General features: G+C 49.1%; 1 protein-coding gene across 1 annotated transcript in view; it reads right to left on the bottom strand.

The window, feature by feature from the left end:
* CD28 (CD28 molecule) overlaps positions 1-16783 on the bottom strand; it is a 149208-nt gene extending 132425 nt beyond the window's left edge. The window contains exon 1 of the mRNA XM_063932651.1: positions 16504-16783. Coding sequence (XP_063788721.1) covers positions 16504-16558 — 55 coding nt within the window. The 5' untranslated portion in view covers positions 16559-16783. The remainder of the gene's footprint in view (positions 1-16503) is intronic.
* Positions 16784-18353: the final 1570 nt, after the last annotated feature.

Genomic DNA, 18353 nt, shown 5'->3' with positions numbered 1-18353 from the left:
TCATATATCAGCCACCGGGGTACCATCCCATGAATGCATACATAGAAACAGTCCACTGGTGTAGGATAACCAAATACTTCCCCCAGGCAGGAACCAGGCGGCACTCCACGGATTTTTGAAAATAGCAGCTTATTTATTTAAAGTGCAAAACAGTGCATCATAGTGAGCATAATTCCATCCCGGCGTTTCAACGCCCGTAGGCGTTTTTTTCAAGGTGCTCAGAACAAGTGTAAAACACTTTGTGTTTTTACACTTGTTCTGAGCACCTTGAAAAAAACGCCTACGGGCGTTGAAACGTCGGGATGGAATTATGCTCACTATGATGCACTGTTTTGCACTTTAAATAAATAAGCTGCTATTTTCAAAAATCCGTGGAGTGCCGCCTGGTTCCTGCCTGGGGGAAGTATTTGGTTATCCTACACCAGTGGACTGTTTCTATGTATATATATATATAGAGAGAGAGAGAGAGAGAGAGAGAGAACGCACAACATAGATAGACATTATAAATGTATGTAGCGTGGTGTTGTGCATTTTAGTTGTTTTTAATTATCATATATGTTGTCACCACGGTTACAGACTGAATTCCAATGTTACACTATTGACCCAGCTTCCCCAATAAGCTTTGTCACATGTGCGAGTGTTCAGTAATGGATCCTAAATCAGTGACATTCAGGGAAAGCAAGCGCTACCCGACATACTGTAAGTAACAAGCATGAACCAAAACCTCAGCGGCGCAGCACGGTCAGCTATACGGGGGAACAGACAACCGCACATTTCTCTTCTCACTGGGTATGTGTGTAAGTATATTTGTGGGTGATATTTAGTCATATAGCTGGTGAGATATAAAGAGCAGAGGACACAGGCTGAAGGTTTGATAGTTCAGTGAGTCATTTAGTGCAAAGGTTTTGTATTTATTAAAAATATATATATTTATTGTCAAATATGAGGTTTTAAAGTATGGGACTATGGGGGGTCATTCCGAGTTGATCGTTCGCTTGCCAATTTTCGCAGCGCAGCGATCAGGTGAAAAAACAGCATTTTTGTGCATGCGTATGCCCCACAATGCGCACACGCGACGTACGGGTACAAAGCTCTTTGTGGTTGTGCTCAGGTTCTAGTGAAGTTTTGAGTCGCACTGGCGGCCGCAAGAAGATTGACAGGAAGGGGGCGTTTCTGGGTGTCAACTGACCGTTTTCAGGGAGTGTTTGCAAAAACGCAGGCGTGCCAGGGAAAACACAGGCGTGGCTGGGAAAACGCAGGCGTGGCTGGGCATTCGCTGGGCGGGTGTATGACGTCAAAACCGGACGCGAATAGGCTGAAGTGATCGCAAGCGCTGAGTAGGTTCAGAGCTACTCAGAAACTGCACAAACTGTTTTTGCAGAGCTCGGCTGCACACGCGTTCGCACTTCTGCTAAGCTAAAATACACTCCCCAGTGGGCGGCGGCATAGCGTTTACACGACTGCTAAAAACTGCTAGCGAGCGATCAACTCGAAATGACCCCCATTGTGCCAGAGTATCAGCTCATGGACAGCCAAACTGAGGCTCCCCCAGGTCACATGGGTGCTCCAGCGTCATGTGACCGCTGCAGGGAGTGGTGGAGAGAGGGGGATGCGGATACGGCGCTGCCCCGGCCTCTCTGCCAGGGGTCACCGCGCCGAGGGATGCTTCCGGCCCACGGCGTCAAATCCCCAGAAACAGCCCCGGTTTCATGCGAAAGCGGGTTTGTTTCTACCGAAAACACACAGGTTTCACTGAACCTGTGTGTTTTCGGAAGAAAGGGCATTTTTATTTTTTACAGGCAATCAATCTGGATAGCCTGTAAAAAAAAAATTGTTGGAACATCTGGAAAAATCGCGAAAAACGTACGTTTTCCGCACCCAATGTTTTACTGGGGCTAATAGGATATTCCCCACAGAGGAGGAACACATAACTATCTCCGACGCCGTATAAAGTGATTGAAGAACATTGAAGTCTCGTTGGTGGATTTATTGCAGGTGAAGTTCACATGAGCTCACGATAAAAGAATATCATGAACTGTACATTGACACATTGATTTTATCTTATATACATTCATTTATCAGAATGTATCATTAATTCATATACTCCCCTTGGGGGGGATTTACAATAAATTAGCTCAACATCTTGTGATTATCACTGTTTAATGTCAAAATATATTTTACATCTCACCCACTTTTATTCTCTTTATTCTGCAAAGATACAATCCCCTATTCTGCAGGACACTAGCTGACCGCAGTCTCATGACGCACTGCGCAGCCGGCTTTTACGTCTTTGTTTTGACTAAAAATCACAGTTTCTGCAAACATATAAAAATCCCGTTTAACGCAACAGTTCATTTTCTGAACAAGAGACAAACGGGCATCCAGCTTCCATTTTGTGTATTCACGTATCTATATCATATATACTGTATCAGGAGGAAAGAAGCGTTTGAATAGACATTTTATACAGTATATAACATTCATCTGGCTGGCTGTTTGTCTGGTTATGCATTCGGACACCCCTGCACCGATTGGGATGAAACCAACGTGAAGTGTTCCACCTGGACCCTGAGCATGTTTTAGGAGGGATAGGCAGAGCCGGCCCTAAGTAATATGATGCCCTAGGCAAGATTTTGGCTGGTGCCCCTAGCACCGCCACTAGTTACGCCTCTGACCCTGCACCCCTTTCTCAACACCATCACCCTCACCCATAGCATTCCTAATTTTTTTGTCCCTACCCCCTACAGTATATTTTAAATAGGAACAGGGCACACAGCGCAAAAAGGGGTGTGCTCTTGCTTGGAAGTGGCATGGCAACACAATAGTACCCCTAATTCAAATTACGCCACACAGTAGTGCAACTTTATTCCCATTTTATCATGCGATAGTGTCCCTTATTCACGTTACATCACACAGTAGTATCACTTTACCTTATAAACATTACTCCTCATAGAAGTGCCCCTCATTCACATTACACCACACCATATTGCTCCTCATTCACATTACACCACACCATATTGCTCCTTATTCACATTACACCACACCATATTGCTCCTTATTCACATTACATCACACAGTAGTACCACTTTACCTTATAAACATTACTCCTCATAGAAGTGCCCCTCATTCACATTACATCACACCATATTGCTCCTTATTCACATTACACCACACCATATTGCTCCTTATTCACATTACACCACACCATATTGCTCCTTATTCACATTACACCACACCATATTGCTCCTTATTCACATTACATCACAAAGTAGTACCACTTTACCTTATATACGTTACTAATCACAGTAGTGCCCCTTATTCACATTACACCACACCATATTGCTCCTTATTCACATTACAGCACACCATATTGCTCTTTCTTCACATTAGATCACATAGTAGTGCCTTTCTATACATTACGCCACACAGTAGAGCACCTTATACACATAATGACACACATAAGTAATGCATTTATACACATAGGCCCTCATTCCGAGTTGTTCGCTTGCTAGCTGCTTTTAGCAGCATTGCACACGCTAGGCCGCCACCCTCTGGGAGTGTATCTTAGCTTAGCAGAAGTGCGAACGAAAGGATCGCAGCGCTGCTACAACAAAAGATTGTGCAGTTTCTGAGCAGCTCCAGACCTACTCCTAGCTTGCGATCACTTCAGACTGTTTAGTTCCTGTTTTGACGTCACAAACACGCCCTGCGTTCGGCCAGCCACGCCTACATTTCCCCAGCCACTCCTGCGATTTTATTCGACACGCCTGCGTTTTTACACACACTCCCCGAAAACGGTCAGTTACCACCCAGAAACACCCACTTCCTGTCAATCACTCTGTGGCCAGCAGTGCGACTGAAAAGCGTCGCTAGACCTTGTGTGAAACTGCATCGGATTTTGTGAAAGTACGTCGCGCGTGCGCGCTGCGCCCCATACGCATGCGCAGAAATGCCGCTTTTTTACCTAATCGCCGCGCTGCGAACGAAAGCAGCTAGCGATCAACTCGGAATGAGGGCCATAATACAACACAGTAATGCCCCTTACACATATGACACACATTATTAAATGTCCTTATAAACATAATGTGCCTCACATATTATGGCAACCTTTATTAATGCCCTTATACACATAATGTCCCTTACACACATGCCGCACATTATTAATGCCCTTATACACATTGTCACACACCAGAGGCGGCGTTCGCCGCGCTTACCCCTGCGTGCCTGCTGGTCAGTGTTGCGGCCTCTGCCTTTGGTGGGCCACGGGCTCCGGCGTCTGGTTGGCGCGGCTCCCGGCGGTTCTCCGGGGCATGGGCGCCGCCATGACACCCGGCATCACGTGGACGGGGGGCAGGTGACGTCATCAGACTGCTCCGCCAATCCAGCGCTGGCGGGAGATTCAAACTCAGACGCCGGACAGAGCTTCAGTGCCTGAGTATCGTCTTTCCCTGACGTAGATGCCAGTGCTCTTGTTCCCGGCAAGGATCTCTGCAGTTGTACTCCAGTGTCTCCGGCATTTCCAGCTGCCAGTTCGCTGCACCGGTTTCAGTGTATTTAGCGGCCGGAATATCTCTCTGCGTTCAGTCACCCGTGCTCCTAGGAATCAACGTGACTGCGGGCCTGAATCACCGTTCTCAAGTTCTACAAATCAACAGCGTCTAAAACCCCTGCACTTCAGTTCTTCACATCATCAGCGTCTCAGTCACCGTTCTCAAGTTCTACAAATCAACAGCGTCTAAAACCCCTGCACTTCAGTTCCTCACATCATCAGCGTCTCAGTCACCGTTCTCAAGTTCTACAAATCAACAGCGTCTAAAACCCCTGCACTTCAGTTCCTCACATCATCAGCGTCTCAGTCACCGTTCTCAAGTTCTACAAATCAACAGCGTCTAAAACCCCTGCACTTCAGTTCTTCACATCATCAGCGTCTCAGTCACCGTTCTCAAGTTCTACAAATCAACAGCGTCTTAAACCCCTGCACTTCAGTTCCTCACATCATCAGCGTTTCTGTCACCGCTCACAAGTTCTTTATCCATCTGTGCCTTCAATCATCATTTATAAGTTCCTCAAGTTATCAGTGACTTTTAAACATCATCCACAGTTTCTTCAGTTACCAGCATCTCTAATACTGCTCACAAAACCCTTCAGTGGGTCTGGACATTTTCCTCATTTATCCCTTTTTGGCATTTGACTTTAAGTTGTTTTTCCCTGCAATAAAGCTATTCAATATTTCATCAAACTCCACTGTCAGCATCCTGTATGAGGAAGTCCTATATCAGGCCTTCCCTTTTCCAGACCAGCTGTGGTTCCTCTTCCCAACCATCGGAAGAATCCCCGAGTTCACAACACCCTCAGTCTAGGCCAGTGACAGTATACTCAGGCCACATGGACCCGGGGAATCGGAACCCAGAGGCAAGCGCCATGCAGGACCTGGTTTCCCGAGTACAGAGTCGGGAAGCAGCACAGAATCAGGTGATGCATTATCTCCAGGAGTTATCTGGCCGGCTGGATCAAATCCAGACTTCGCTGGCTTCAGCGGTTCCAGCTTCACTTCCAGTATCCGCTCCAGTGGTTGTCTCTGGCAATGTTCCCTCCTTGTCTGGAAACAGGTCACGCCTTCAGCTTCCCACTCCTCCTCGTTATAACGGGAATCCGAAAAATTGCCGTGGATTCTACAATCAGTGTGAGGTACATTTCGAACTCCTCTCACATAACTTCCCTACTGATCGGTCTAAAGTGGCATACATTATCTCTTTGCTTGAGGGTTCAGCGTTGGAGTGGGTGTCACCGCTGTGGGAGCGTTCCGATCCGTTAGTTTCTAGTTATACCAACTTCATCACGTCGTTCCGAAGGATCTTTGATGAGCCTGGCCGGACGACTGCTGCCTCAGCTGACTTGCTCCGAGTTCGACAAGGCTCTCGTACAGTGGGACAGTATGTAATTCACTTTCAAACTATAGCTTCTGAACTGAGCTGGAATAATGATGCCCTTCGGGCTGCTTTTTGGAACGGGCTCTCGGATCGTTTAAAAGATGAATTGATTACTAGAGATCTGCCAGATTCCTTGGAACAGTTGATCTCACTCTGTGTAAAGGTGGATCTTCGTATGCAGGAACGAGGTGTTGAACGTAGTCGGTTAGACCGGTTGAGACTCCGATCTCTTCCTTCTAAGCAAACAGTTAATTCCAGTCCAGACGAACCCATGCAGATTAATCGGTCTCGGCTGTCCCCAGAAGAGCGTCAGCGTCGGCGTGAGGGTGGGCTTTGCCTCTACTGTGGAGCCGCGGATCATTTCCTCAAGTCTTGCAAGTCTCGCCCAGGAAACGGGCAGTCCTAGCTTGTTCTGAAGAAGTCAAGCTAGGGGTTGTTTCTCAATCTTCTCCGGCAGTGGACTGTCTACTTTCTGTATCTCTGTTCTCTGAGTCCGAAGTCAAAACCGTTAAGGCACTGTTGGACTCAGGAGCTGCGGGGAATTTTATTTCCCTTTCCTGCGCCCAGAATCTGGGTTTGAAGTTACAGTCGGTCAAACGACCTATTACGATAACTGCTATTAATGGTACCCAAATTCCTAATGCTCTGATTACAAGTCGTACTGTGCCAATCAAGCTGCAAGTGGGAGCTTTGCACCAAGAACATCTGGAGTTCCTTGTGATTCAGGAGATGTCACACGACCTCGTCCTTGGTCTTCCCTGGCTCAAGCTTCACAATCCTCATGTCGACTGGAGGTCGACACAGATAATTTCTTGGAGTCCATTCTGTCACTCGAATTGTCTTACTCCTGTCTACCCGCTTCGTGCATCGTCCAAGTCGGACGTAGAGCTTATTCCAGAGACTTATCAGGAATTTACAGATGTCTTCTCGGAACAGGCGGCCGATAAGTTACCACCGCATAGACCCTGGGACTGTCCTATTGAGCTCATTCCGGGGAAAATGCCACCTCGAGGTCGTACCTATCCTTTGTCAGTACCTGAGACTCAAGCCATGTCAGAATATATCAGGTCTAATCTGCAGAAGGGATTCATCCGCCCCTCCACTTCCCCAGCGGGAGCAGGCTTCTTCTTTGTGAAGAAAAAAGATGGAGGCCTGAGGCCATGTGTCGATTATCGTGGTCTAAATGAAGTCACCATTAAGAATAAGTATCCTCTGCCGCTCAACACGGAGCTTTTTGATAGAGTTCGCGGAGCTCGAGTCTTCACTAAGCTCGATTTAAGGGGAGCTTATAACTTAATATGTATCCGACAAGGGGACGAATGGAAGACGGCCATCAATACTAGGGACGGGCATTATGAGTACCTGGTAATGCCGTTTGGCCTCAGCAACGCCCCCGCCGTTTTCCAGGGATTCATTAATGAAGTCTTTCGGGACATGTTATACCTAAATGTGGTGGTATATTTGGATGACATCCTGATATTTTCGAAGAATCTCACTGAGCACAGAATACAAGTTAAGGAGGTACTCCTTCGGTTGCGAGAGAACCATCTTTACGGCAAGATTTCAAAGTGCACCTTTGAGGTCCCCTCTATTCCATTTCTAGGCTACATTATTTCAGGTACAGAGTTGCGTATGGATCCAGAGAAACTTTCTGCCATTCGGGACTGGACTCAGCCTCTTTCCTTGAAAGCAGTGCAACGATTTCTAGGGTTCGCAAATTACTACCGGAAATTCATAAGGGGTTTCTCTACTATTGTGGCGCCTATTACTGCCCTTACCAAGAAAGGGGCCGACCCAAGCCATTGGTCCTCTGAAGCTGTAGCAGCGTTCGCCCAGTTGAAGGCAGCCTTTATGTCCGCTTCGGTACTTCAGCAACCAGACTTTCTAAAACCATTCTTTCTGGAGGTTGATGCTTCTACGGTAAGCATAGGTGCCGTACTTTAGCAGTACGCTCCAGATGGGAAGTTACATCCATGTGGTTTCCATTCTCGCAAGTTCTCCCCTGCTGAATTAAATTACACCATTGGAGATAAAGAGCTGTTGGCAATAAAATCTGCCTTAGAAGAATGGAGATATCTTTTGGAAGGTGCTAAACACCTACTTACGATCTTCACGGATCACAAGAATTTACTGTATCTCAAGACGGCCCAGTGCTTGAATCCCCGTCAAGCAAGATGGGCGCTCTTCTTTGCCCGATTTTCGTTTGTCATTAAGTACCGGGCTGGAACTCTTAACACCAAGGCGGATGCCCTATCCCGTTCCTTAATGGCTTCGGATGAGGAGAATTCCGTTGAAAAGGCGTTGATCCTCAGTCCTGTCTCTATTTCTGCGGCTCCCACTGCGTTGGGTCCTCCTCCTGGAAGAATGTCTGTGCCAGCTAAATTTCGACCAAGATTGTTGCAGGGGCTCACATTTCCAAGTTTTCTGGCCATCCGGGAGTTCAAAAGATGTGGGAATTTCTACGAAGATCCTACTGGTGGGACACTATGAAGAAGGATGTTCAAGAGTATGTCAACTCGTGTCCTCAATGTGCTCAGCACAAAATTCTTCGTCTGCCTCCTGCGGGATTGTTGCACCCATTGTCCATTCCTAAGAGGCCTTGGACTCATATCTCTATGGACTTTGTTACTGAACTACCTCTCTCTAAGGGTCATAACACCGTCTGGGTGATTATTGACCGGTACTCTAAGATGGCACATTTTGTTCCGTTGACCGGATAACCATCAGCTTCTAAGTTGGCTTTGCTATTCATTCGGGAACACTTCTGCCTGCACGGGTTACCTCTGGAAATAGTCTCGGATCGAGGGGTACAGTTTACGGCAAGATTCTGGAGAGCCCTCTGCACGGCTCTACAAATAAAACTCAAGCTTTCATCTGCTTACCATCCACAGACCAATGGGCAAACTGAACGCGTCAATCAAGATTTAGAGACTTTTCTCCGTGTTTACCTCTCCCCTTCACAAGATAATTGGGTGGAGTTGTTGCCTTGGGCCGAGTTCGCCCATAACCATCTATATCACTCCTCGACTGGTGAGTCTCCATTTTTCATTTAATTACGGATTTCATCCCCAAGTTCCGGAATTACCCATTTGTCCTCCAGAAGAAGTTCCTGCTGCAGCCTCTTCTCTCCGGCATTTCAGTCAAATCTGGAGTCGAGTTCATGCCAACCTCAAGAGAGTTTCCGGTTGCTATAAGTTCTTTGCGGATAGGAAGCGACGGGCAGCTCCTCAATACAAGGTTGGTGACAGGGTATGGCTCTCTACCCGCAATCTCCGTTTAAAGGTGCCCACTATGAAGTTCGCTCCAAGGTTCATTGGTCCTTATCCCGTGTTACAAGTCTTGAATCCGGTTGCCTGCAAATTGGGATTGCCTTCCCATCTCCGGATACCAAGTTCCTTCCATGTCTCTCTTCTTCGTCCTCTTGTTTTGAACCGGTTTCATTCCAAGTCCCCAAGGCCAACCTCTGCAGAGGCTGAAGAGGGTACGGACTTTGAGATCAAAGCTATTCTTGATTCTCGCTATCTTCACAAGAATCTACAGTATTTGGTGGAATGGAAAGGTTTTGGCCCCGAGGAAAGGAGCTGGGTCAAGGCTACTGAAGTTACGGCTCCCCGACTGGTGCAGATGTTTCATTCCAGACATCCAACAAAACCTGGAAAGTGTCCAGGGGCCACTCCTGGAGGAGGGGGTACTGTCACACACCAGAGGCGGCGTTCGCCGCGCTTACCCCTGCGTGCCTGCTGGTCGGTGTTGCGGCCTCTGCCTTTGGTGGGCCACGGGCTCCGGCGTCTGGTTGGCGCGGCTCCCGGCGGTTCTCCGAGGCATGGGCGCCGCCATGACACCCGGCATCACGTGGACGGGGGGCAGGTGACGTCATCAGACTGCTCCGCCAATCCAGCGCTGGCGGGAGATTCAAAGTCAGACGCCGGACAGAGCTTCAGTGCCTGAGTATCGTCTTTCCCTGACGTAGATGCCAGTGCTCTTGTTCCCGGCAAGGATCTCTGCAGTTGTACTCCAGTGTCTCCGGCATTTCCAGCTGCCAGTTCGCTGCACCGGTTTCAGTGTATTCAGCGGCCGGAATATCTCTCTGCGTTCAGTCACCCGTGCTCCTAGCAATCAGCGTGACTGCGGGCCTGAATCACCGTTCTCAAGTTCTACAAATCAACAGCGTCTAAAACCCCTGCACTTCAGTTCCTCACATCATCAGCGTCTCAGTCACCGTTCTCAAGTTCTACAAATCAACAGCGTCTAAAACCCCTGCACTTCAGTTCTTCACATCATCAGCGTCTCAGTCACCGTTCTCAAGTTCTACAAATCAACAGCGTCTAAAACCCCTGCACTTTAGTTCTTCACATCATCAGCCTCTCAGTCTCCGCTCACAAGTTCTTTATCCATCTGTGCCTTCAATCATCATTTATAAGTTCCTCAAGTTATCAGTGACTTTTAAACATCATCCACAGTTTCTTCAGTTACCAGCATCTCTAATACTGCTCACAAAACCCTTCAGTGGGTCTGGACATTTTCCTCATTTATCCCTTTTTGGCATTTGACTTTAAGTTGTTTTTCCCTGCAATAAAGCTATTCAATATTTTATCAAACTCCACTGTCAGCATCCTGTATGAGGAAGTCCTATATCAGGCCTTCCCTTTTCCAGCCCAGTTGTGGTTCCTCTTCCCAACCATCGGAAGAATCCCCGAGTTCACAACACCCTCAGTCTAGGCCAGTGACACACATAATGACACACATAATGTCCCTTACACATATGCCGCACATTATTAATGCATTTATACACATGACACACATAGTGTCCCTTACACATATGCCGCACATTATTAATGCATTTATACACATGACACACATAGTGTCCCTTACACATATGCCGCACATTATTAGTGCATTTATACACATGACACACATAGTGTCCCTTACACATATGCCGCACATTATTAGTGCACTTATACACATGACACACATAGTGTCCCTTACACATATGCCGATCACTACTGCACAACCAACCCACCCGCACTCAGCACTCACATGGCCGCTAACACTGTGACCTCTGCCTCTGCTTGGACACAGTTGTGTCCTCATACATCTTGCCTCAATATGCCATACACTAGGAGATGCCTGGCGTGAGTCAGCTGGCAGCTCTGCTAACGTCGGGCGCCTTTATTTGATGAAAATACGTCTTATTTGCATTACTATGTGCCTAGCTTCTGCTGATTAAAATGATTTGCGGCATGCTTTCCAGGAATACACTGTAACATAGCATTTCATATGCAGATACAGCCACAGTCACACACAGAATATAGGCATGCCGCATATCATTTCAATCAGGAGAACCTGCTTGTGCCCCTGGGCATACCAAATGCCCTAGGCATTTTGGCTAGTTTGCCTATGCCTAGGGCTGGCTCTGGGGATAGGGTACCTTGCGGCGTAATATGCGGGACAGAACACTGACCCAGGGAGCCAGTTTAAAAACTTCACAGAGTAGTAATATTGTCTCCCAGAAGACATACTAGGGGGATTGGGGTCCTGGTTGGATCTCCTGTTAGTGTTCACCAGGCAGAACGTTGATCCAGGGAGCCTGTTCTGGGCCTTCCACTAGATGGATTTGGATGAAAACTTCAGAGTGATAACACTGCGTCCAAGAAGATATATTAAAGGGTTGAGGTCCTGGTCGGACCCCCGGTTGGTGTGTACTGGGCAGAAGGTTGTCACAGGGAGCCTGTTCTGGGCTTTACACTGGATGGATTTAACTTTAATTACCTGAAATAACTGACTGATAACAGAAGGAAAACGTTACACCCATCTCACAATATAAAAGTGATTATAAATCTGAACAGGAAGGAAAGCTGGGGATTAGGGCTACTGGTGACTCCCCCCACACACACACCGTGTACTCAGCTAGAACTATATAAAGTATTGTGTGAAGAAATTCTGCTCATATACAGATGGAGCCCTGCTCATCTATCCCTTTAATAGGAGTAAGTGGGACTGGGCAGTCGGACTGTGGTGGTCATTCCGAGTTGATCGCAGCCAGCAACTTTTAGCTGCTGCTGCGATCAATAGTCCACTCCTATGGGGGGTGTATGTTAGCTTAGCAGGGTTGCGATCGCTTGTGCAGTCCTGCTAAGCTAAAAAAATTTCAAGCACAACTTGACCAGCCCTGTACCTACTTACCCTGTGCGACGCTCCCTGCGATGCTGAAGCTGCTTCTGACGTCAGACATCCGCCCTCCATTGGTCTGGACACGCCTGCGTTTTTCGATCCACTCCCTGAAAACGGCTGCCAACGCTGTGGAGACGCCCAGGACCGCCTCCTTCCTGTCAATCTTCTTAGCGGTCCGCTCTGCGACCGCTTTGTTCTTTGGACGCATCGTAACCCGGCGAACCCTGTCGCCGCGCAGCGTCACGCATGCGCAATGCGGCCACCGCGCATGCGCATTCCGCGCCCGTTCGCACCGCAGCGAGAAACCGCTGCATGCGAACGGGTCAGAATGACCCCCTTAATCCCCTGCTGTAATGATTTACTCCCCTGCTGTATTGTTCTCTCTGTATTGTATTGCAGCTGAGAACAATAGATGAAAGGCTTATGCTAATAAACCTTGGTGCACCTAGGTGCAGCATAGAAGGCTAGATGAGCGAGGATCCATCTGTAGCTAATCAGAATGGTCTGAAAAGAAAGCTATATTTCATAGTAACGTTAAGAACAGATAAGACAATAGACCGCTCCCATACAGCCAGAGGCGTAGCTAGGGTTTTCGGAGCCCAGGGCAAGATGGAAAATGGCGCCCCCCCCCAAAAAAACACACACACAAAAAGAAGCATGTGCGCGTGCCGAAGGGGTGTGGCCACGCTCCAGAAGGGGTGTGGCCACTGAAAATGGGCCACAGTGCCAGTTACATTGCCCCACAGTGCCAGATACAATGCCCCACAGTGCCAGATACATTGCCCCACAGTGCCAGATACATGCCCCACAGTGCCAGTTACATTGCCCCACAGTGCCGGATACATACCCACAGTGCCGGATACATGCCTCACGGTGCCGGATACATTGCCCCACAGTGCCGGATACATTGCCCCACAGTGCCAGTTACATTGCCCCACAGTGCCAGTTACATTGCCTCACAGTGCCAGTTGCATTGCCCCACAGTGCCAGATACATTGCCCCACTGTGCAAGATACATGCCCCACAGTGCCAGTTACATTCCCCCACAGTGCCAGTTACATTGCCCAACAGTGCCAGTTATATGCCCCACAGTGCCAGTTACATGCCCCACAGTGCCAGTTACATTGCCCCACAGTGCCAGTTACATTGCCCCACAGTGCCAGTTACATTGCCCCACAGTGCCAGATACATTGCCCCGCTGTGCAAGATACATGCCCCACAGTGCCAGTTACATTGCCCAACAGTGCCAGTTACATGCCCCACAGTGCCAGATACATGCCCCACAGTGCCAGTTACATGCCCCACAGTGCCAGGCCCCACTCAGTGCCAGTTACATGCCCCATTTGGTGCCAGATACATGCCCCACTGTGCCGCCGCCCCCCCCCCCCCCCCCGGTCACTTCCCGGCCGCTTGTTGTTATGTGAGGGGAGGAGAGCGCAGCGCCTCTCCCTCCCCTCACCGCTCCAGGTCTCCGGCGGCTGTCTGGTGCCGGTTCGCTAGCCAATCAGAGCTCGCAGACCGGCAGCCAATCAGGAGCCGGTCCGCAAGCTCTGATTGGCTAACGCCAGAGACCGGACACAGCAGCGCTGCTGGCAGCGGCAGTGAGGGGTGGGAGAGACGCTGCGCTCTCCTCCCCTCACATTTCGGGTTGACGGGGGCGAGTGGGGCATGATGCCCTGGCCGCCGGCAGCGCCACCCTCTCCTGGGCCTGCCAAGGCGCCTAGGGCACGTGCCCCACTCGCCCTACCCTAGATACGCCTCTGCATACAGCACAGAATTCTCACCACTAGATTGATGGTTCCGATGATTTGCAACGTATAATACAGCAATTACTTTCCTCTACTTGTCATCTGAAACCTGCAGCTCATATGTATCAGCTCAGGAGACTACAGATACCCCCGAGCCCTGCAAACAGCACGCCTCAGGGGGCAGCCATGTTGTTCTGTCACTATTTTGCAGCATTCTTGCAGATGTGAATTGCCCTTGTGCTAGAGAGAAGCTGCTGAGAAGCCTGATGCAGCAGGACAATAGGGATGTTACTGCCGATTCACTTATTGTAAATTCACAGACGTCTTCTTTTAAACCTAATCATTATTATAGTTTATCTGTGTGAAGTAAGCCTCAGAATGAAAACTCAAAATTTTCAGATTATTAATTAAACATAAAATAATTACCCACAAAATTTACACAGGCTAAAAAAGCCCCAATTCCATCAAGACGGTTTTTATTAAATATCTGCAGCAGATAATTTGGACAAGAATGACACACCACATAGCCACCAGAAAGGTAGGGAGGCACCAAAAATCCACCAGCTAGATAAGGAGGCACCACATAGCCACTAGCTAGGTAGGGAGGCACCACAAAGCCACCAGAAAGGTAGGGAGGCACCAAAAAGCCACCAGCTAGATAGGGGGGCACCAAAAAGCCACCAGCTTTGTAGGGGGCACCACATAGCTACCAGCTAGGTAGGAAGGCACCAAAAAGCCACCAGCTCGGCAAGGAGGCACCACAAAGCCACCAGCTAGATAGGGAGGCAACACAAAGTCTCCAGCTAGGCAAGGAGGCACCACAAAGCCACCAGCTAGACAGGGAGGCACCAGAAAAGCCACTAGCTAGGTGAGGAAGTACCACATAGCCCCAGCTAGGTAGGGAGGCACCACACAGTCTCCAGCTAGGTAGGGAGGCATCACAAAGCCACCAGCTAGGTAGGGAGTCACCACATAGACACCAGCTATGTAGGGAGAGACCACATAGCCACCAGCTAGGTAGGGAGACACCACATAGCCACCAGCTAGGTAGGGAGGCACCACAAAGCTACCAGCTAGGTAGGGAGGTACCAAAAAGCCATCAGCTGGGTAGGGAGGCACCAAAAAGCCAGCTAGGTAGGGAGGCACCAAAAAGCCACCATTTAGGTAGGGAAACACCACAAAGCCACCATCTAGGTAGGGAGGCAGGCACCATAAAGCCACCAGCTAGGTGAGGAAGTACCACATAGCCCCAGCTAGGTAGGGAGGCACCACAAAGTCTCCAGCTAGGTAGGGAGGCATCACAAAGCCACCAGCTAGGTGAGGAAGTACCACATAGCCAGCCCCCAGCTAGGTAGGGAGGCACCACAAAGTCTCCAGCTAGGTAGGGAGGCATCACAAAGCCACCAGCTAGGTAGGGAGTCGCCACATAGCCACCAGCTATGTAGGGAGACACCACATAGCCACCAGCTTGGTAGGGAGGCACCACAAAACCACCAGCTAGGTAGGGAGGCACCACAAAGCCACCAGCTAGGTAGAGAGGTACCAAAAAGCCATCAGCTAGGTAGGGAGGCACCAAAAAGCCAGCTAGGTAGGGAGGCACCAAATAGCCACCAGCTAGGTAGGGAGACATCACAAAGCCACCAGCTAGGTAGGGAGGCAGGCACCATAAAGCCACCAGCTAGGTAAGGAGGCACTAAAAAGCCACCAGCTAGGTAGGGAGGTACCACAAAGCCATCATCTAGGTAAGGACGCACCACAAAGCCACCAGCTAGGTAAGGAGTGACCACATAGCCACTAGCTAGGTAGGGAGGCACAAAATAGCCACCAGCTAGGAAGGGAGACACCACAAAGCCACAAGCAAGGTAGAGAGGCACCATAAAGCCACCAGCTAGGTAAGGAGGCATCAAAAAGCCAACTGCTAGGTAGGGAGGCACCATAAAGCCACCAGCTAGGTAGGGAGGCACCACAAAGCCACAAGTATGGTAGGTAGGCACGGAAAAACTACTAGCAAGGTAGGGAGGCACCACAAAGCCACTGCTAGGTAGGGAGTCACTACATAGCCACCAGCTAGGTAGGGAGACACCACAAAGCCACCAGCTACGTAGGGAGGCACCATAAAGCCACTAGCTAGGCAGGGAGGCACCACAAAAGCACTTGCTACATAGAGAGGCACCACAAAGCCACCAGCTAGGTAGGGAGGCACCACAAAGACACCTGCTACATAGGGAGGCACCACAAAGGCACCTGCTATATAGGGAGGCACCACAAAGCACCTGCTACATAGGGAGGCAACACAAAAGCACCTGCTATATAGGGAGGCACCACAAAGGCACCTGCTATATAGGGAGGCACCACAAAGGCACCTGCTATATAGGGAGGCACCACAAAGGCACCTGCTATATAGGGAGGCACCACAAAGGCACCTGCTAGACAGCACATATTAGAACAGAGTAAGTTACAGTACTAGCTGTAGCTACAGATACCATTCATAGTAAAATAATCCAATCCATGTTTTATATCTACCAGTCAACCCAAACATGAAAGAACCGTGCATACAATTTTCTCATTTGTATTGTAAATTAATCACGTTTTGATATTTTTGCTGTACAGTGGTAAGTGGTAACTACTAAACAAACATTTACTATTATTGGCCTTACCTATGCATTCAATGAGCATGATGAGACCTACAGACAGGATCATCCACTGAGCCATGGCTGCATTAAGCAGAAGGATGTAACGCAAAATGCCTGTGAAAATTCTGGAAAGAGTCCAAATCTACACTTTATTCAAACGGACTCAAGTCTTCATTTATTCATCATTTGTGCAGAAGGACAACGGGCGACGGCAGGAAGCATGTTTCACCCTTACTTTCAGACCCCAATGTGACTTTAAGATGTGGTTCCCTCATTGTTTCCTATACCTGCCTCCGCCTCTGTCTTCACCCGAGCAGTTACTATAGGTGTTCATTCAGCCCTTCCCCGTACCAGGCAGGAAGCCAGACTGATGAGTTCATGTTTTCTACTCAACATTAAGCAAAAACAGCACTTTGTGAAACATCTAACGAGTGTTGTCTTTACTGCTCGCTTTTTGTATTTTCTGTTATCAACAATTAGTGTTTTCTAGACAGGAAAAAATGGGCAAATTTGCAGATGTGTCCTAGGGCCTAATTCAGTATGGAAAGCATCTACAATGCATTCGGATGCTGAAGCCCTTCTGGAGTGTGCGCACGCACAGAAGCCGCACTGCGCATGCACATATAGGAAGTAATTCAGACCTGATCGCTGCTGGGCGTTTTCACACAGCGGGCGCTCAGGTCCAAACTGCACATGCGTATGCACCACAATGCACCGGCACGTCGCACGGGTACAAAGTGGATCGCCGCTCAGCGATGGGTTTGTGCGACGAATCCGTTCGCATGGGCAATCGCAAGGAGATTGACAGGAAGAGGGCATTTGTGGGTATCAACTGAACATTTCAGGGAGTGTCTGTAAAAACGCAGGCGTGTCCAAGCGTTTGCAGGGCGGGTGTCTGACGTCAGTTCCGGTCCCGGACAGGCTGATGTGATCGCAGCGGCTGAGTAAGTCCTGGGCTGCGCAGAGACTGCACAGGATCTGTTTGTACAGCTCGGCTACACATGTGATCACACACTTGCACAGCTAAAATACACTCCCCCTGTAGGCGGCGACTATCTGATCGCAGCGCTGCAAAAATCGCCTGCTAGCGATCAGGTCTGAATTAGGCCCACAATGAGATGCAATGGCATCTCACATATGCAAACGCTTCTGCCTAGTTGATAGGCTTAGGCGTTCGCGGGTGGGAGAGGTCGTCAACACAGCATTTAGGGAGCGGTGTTGTGGTGTTTGGGGGGCACAGTATGAACAACGCATTCATGTCCAGACCGTTTGCGTGACGGACCATGGTGGCGCAACATCATATGCAACAGCTGTGAACCAAAACATAGCGGGTAGCCATCTGCCTTTGCATGTTGGGGGGGGGGGGGGGGGGCAGGCATGCGGGGCAGACTTGACCTTTGCTGGGCATCCCCTCGCATGTTAGAGAAAATGGTTGTACAACCCATGCTGAATTAGGACCCTTATTCACTGTTCATATTTGCATCATATGGCAGAAGACGCATGGTGAAACTAATGCTGGCCACACATTAGGACATTAGATGCGAGTCATCTCCCGACCCCTACCTTTCACCCAAACCCCCCCCCCCCCCCCCCCCGACAGCTCTCCAGCGTACGATAGATCTAAATGTGCTTTTGCACCTCACGATCTAGCTATCGTACGATCCGCAATGGACCCCTTCCTGGACTGACTGATCATATTTGCAGCGCAGTTCTTCTACCGCTCCCAGAAAATGGTCAGTTGACACCCATAAGCGCCCTCTTTCTGTCAATCCCTTGCGAACGGCTGTGCGAATGGAATCGTCACTAGAAGCATTGCACAGCAACAATGCTGTTTGTACCCGTACAACGTGCGTGCGCATTGCGGTGCATACGCA

This window comes from Pseudophryne corroboree, chromosome 7 (genome assembly GCF_028390025.1).
Source record: "Pseudophryne corroboree isolate aPseCor3 chromosome 7, aPseCor3.hap2, whole genome shotgun sequence".
Taxonomy (NCBI): domain Eukaryota; kingdom Metazoa; phylum Chordata; class Amphibia; order Anura; family Myobatrachidae; genus Pseudophryne; species Pseudophryne corroboree.
This window is presented reverse-complemented; position numbering and strand designations above follow the sequence as displayed.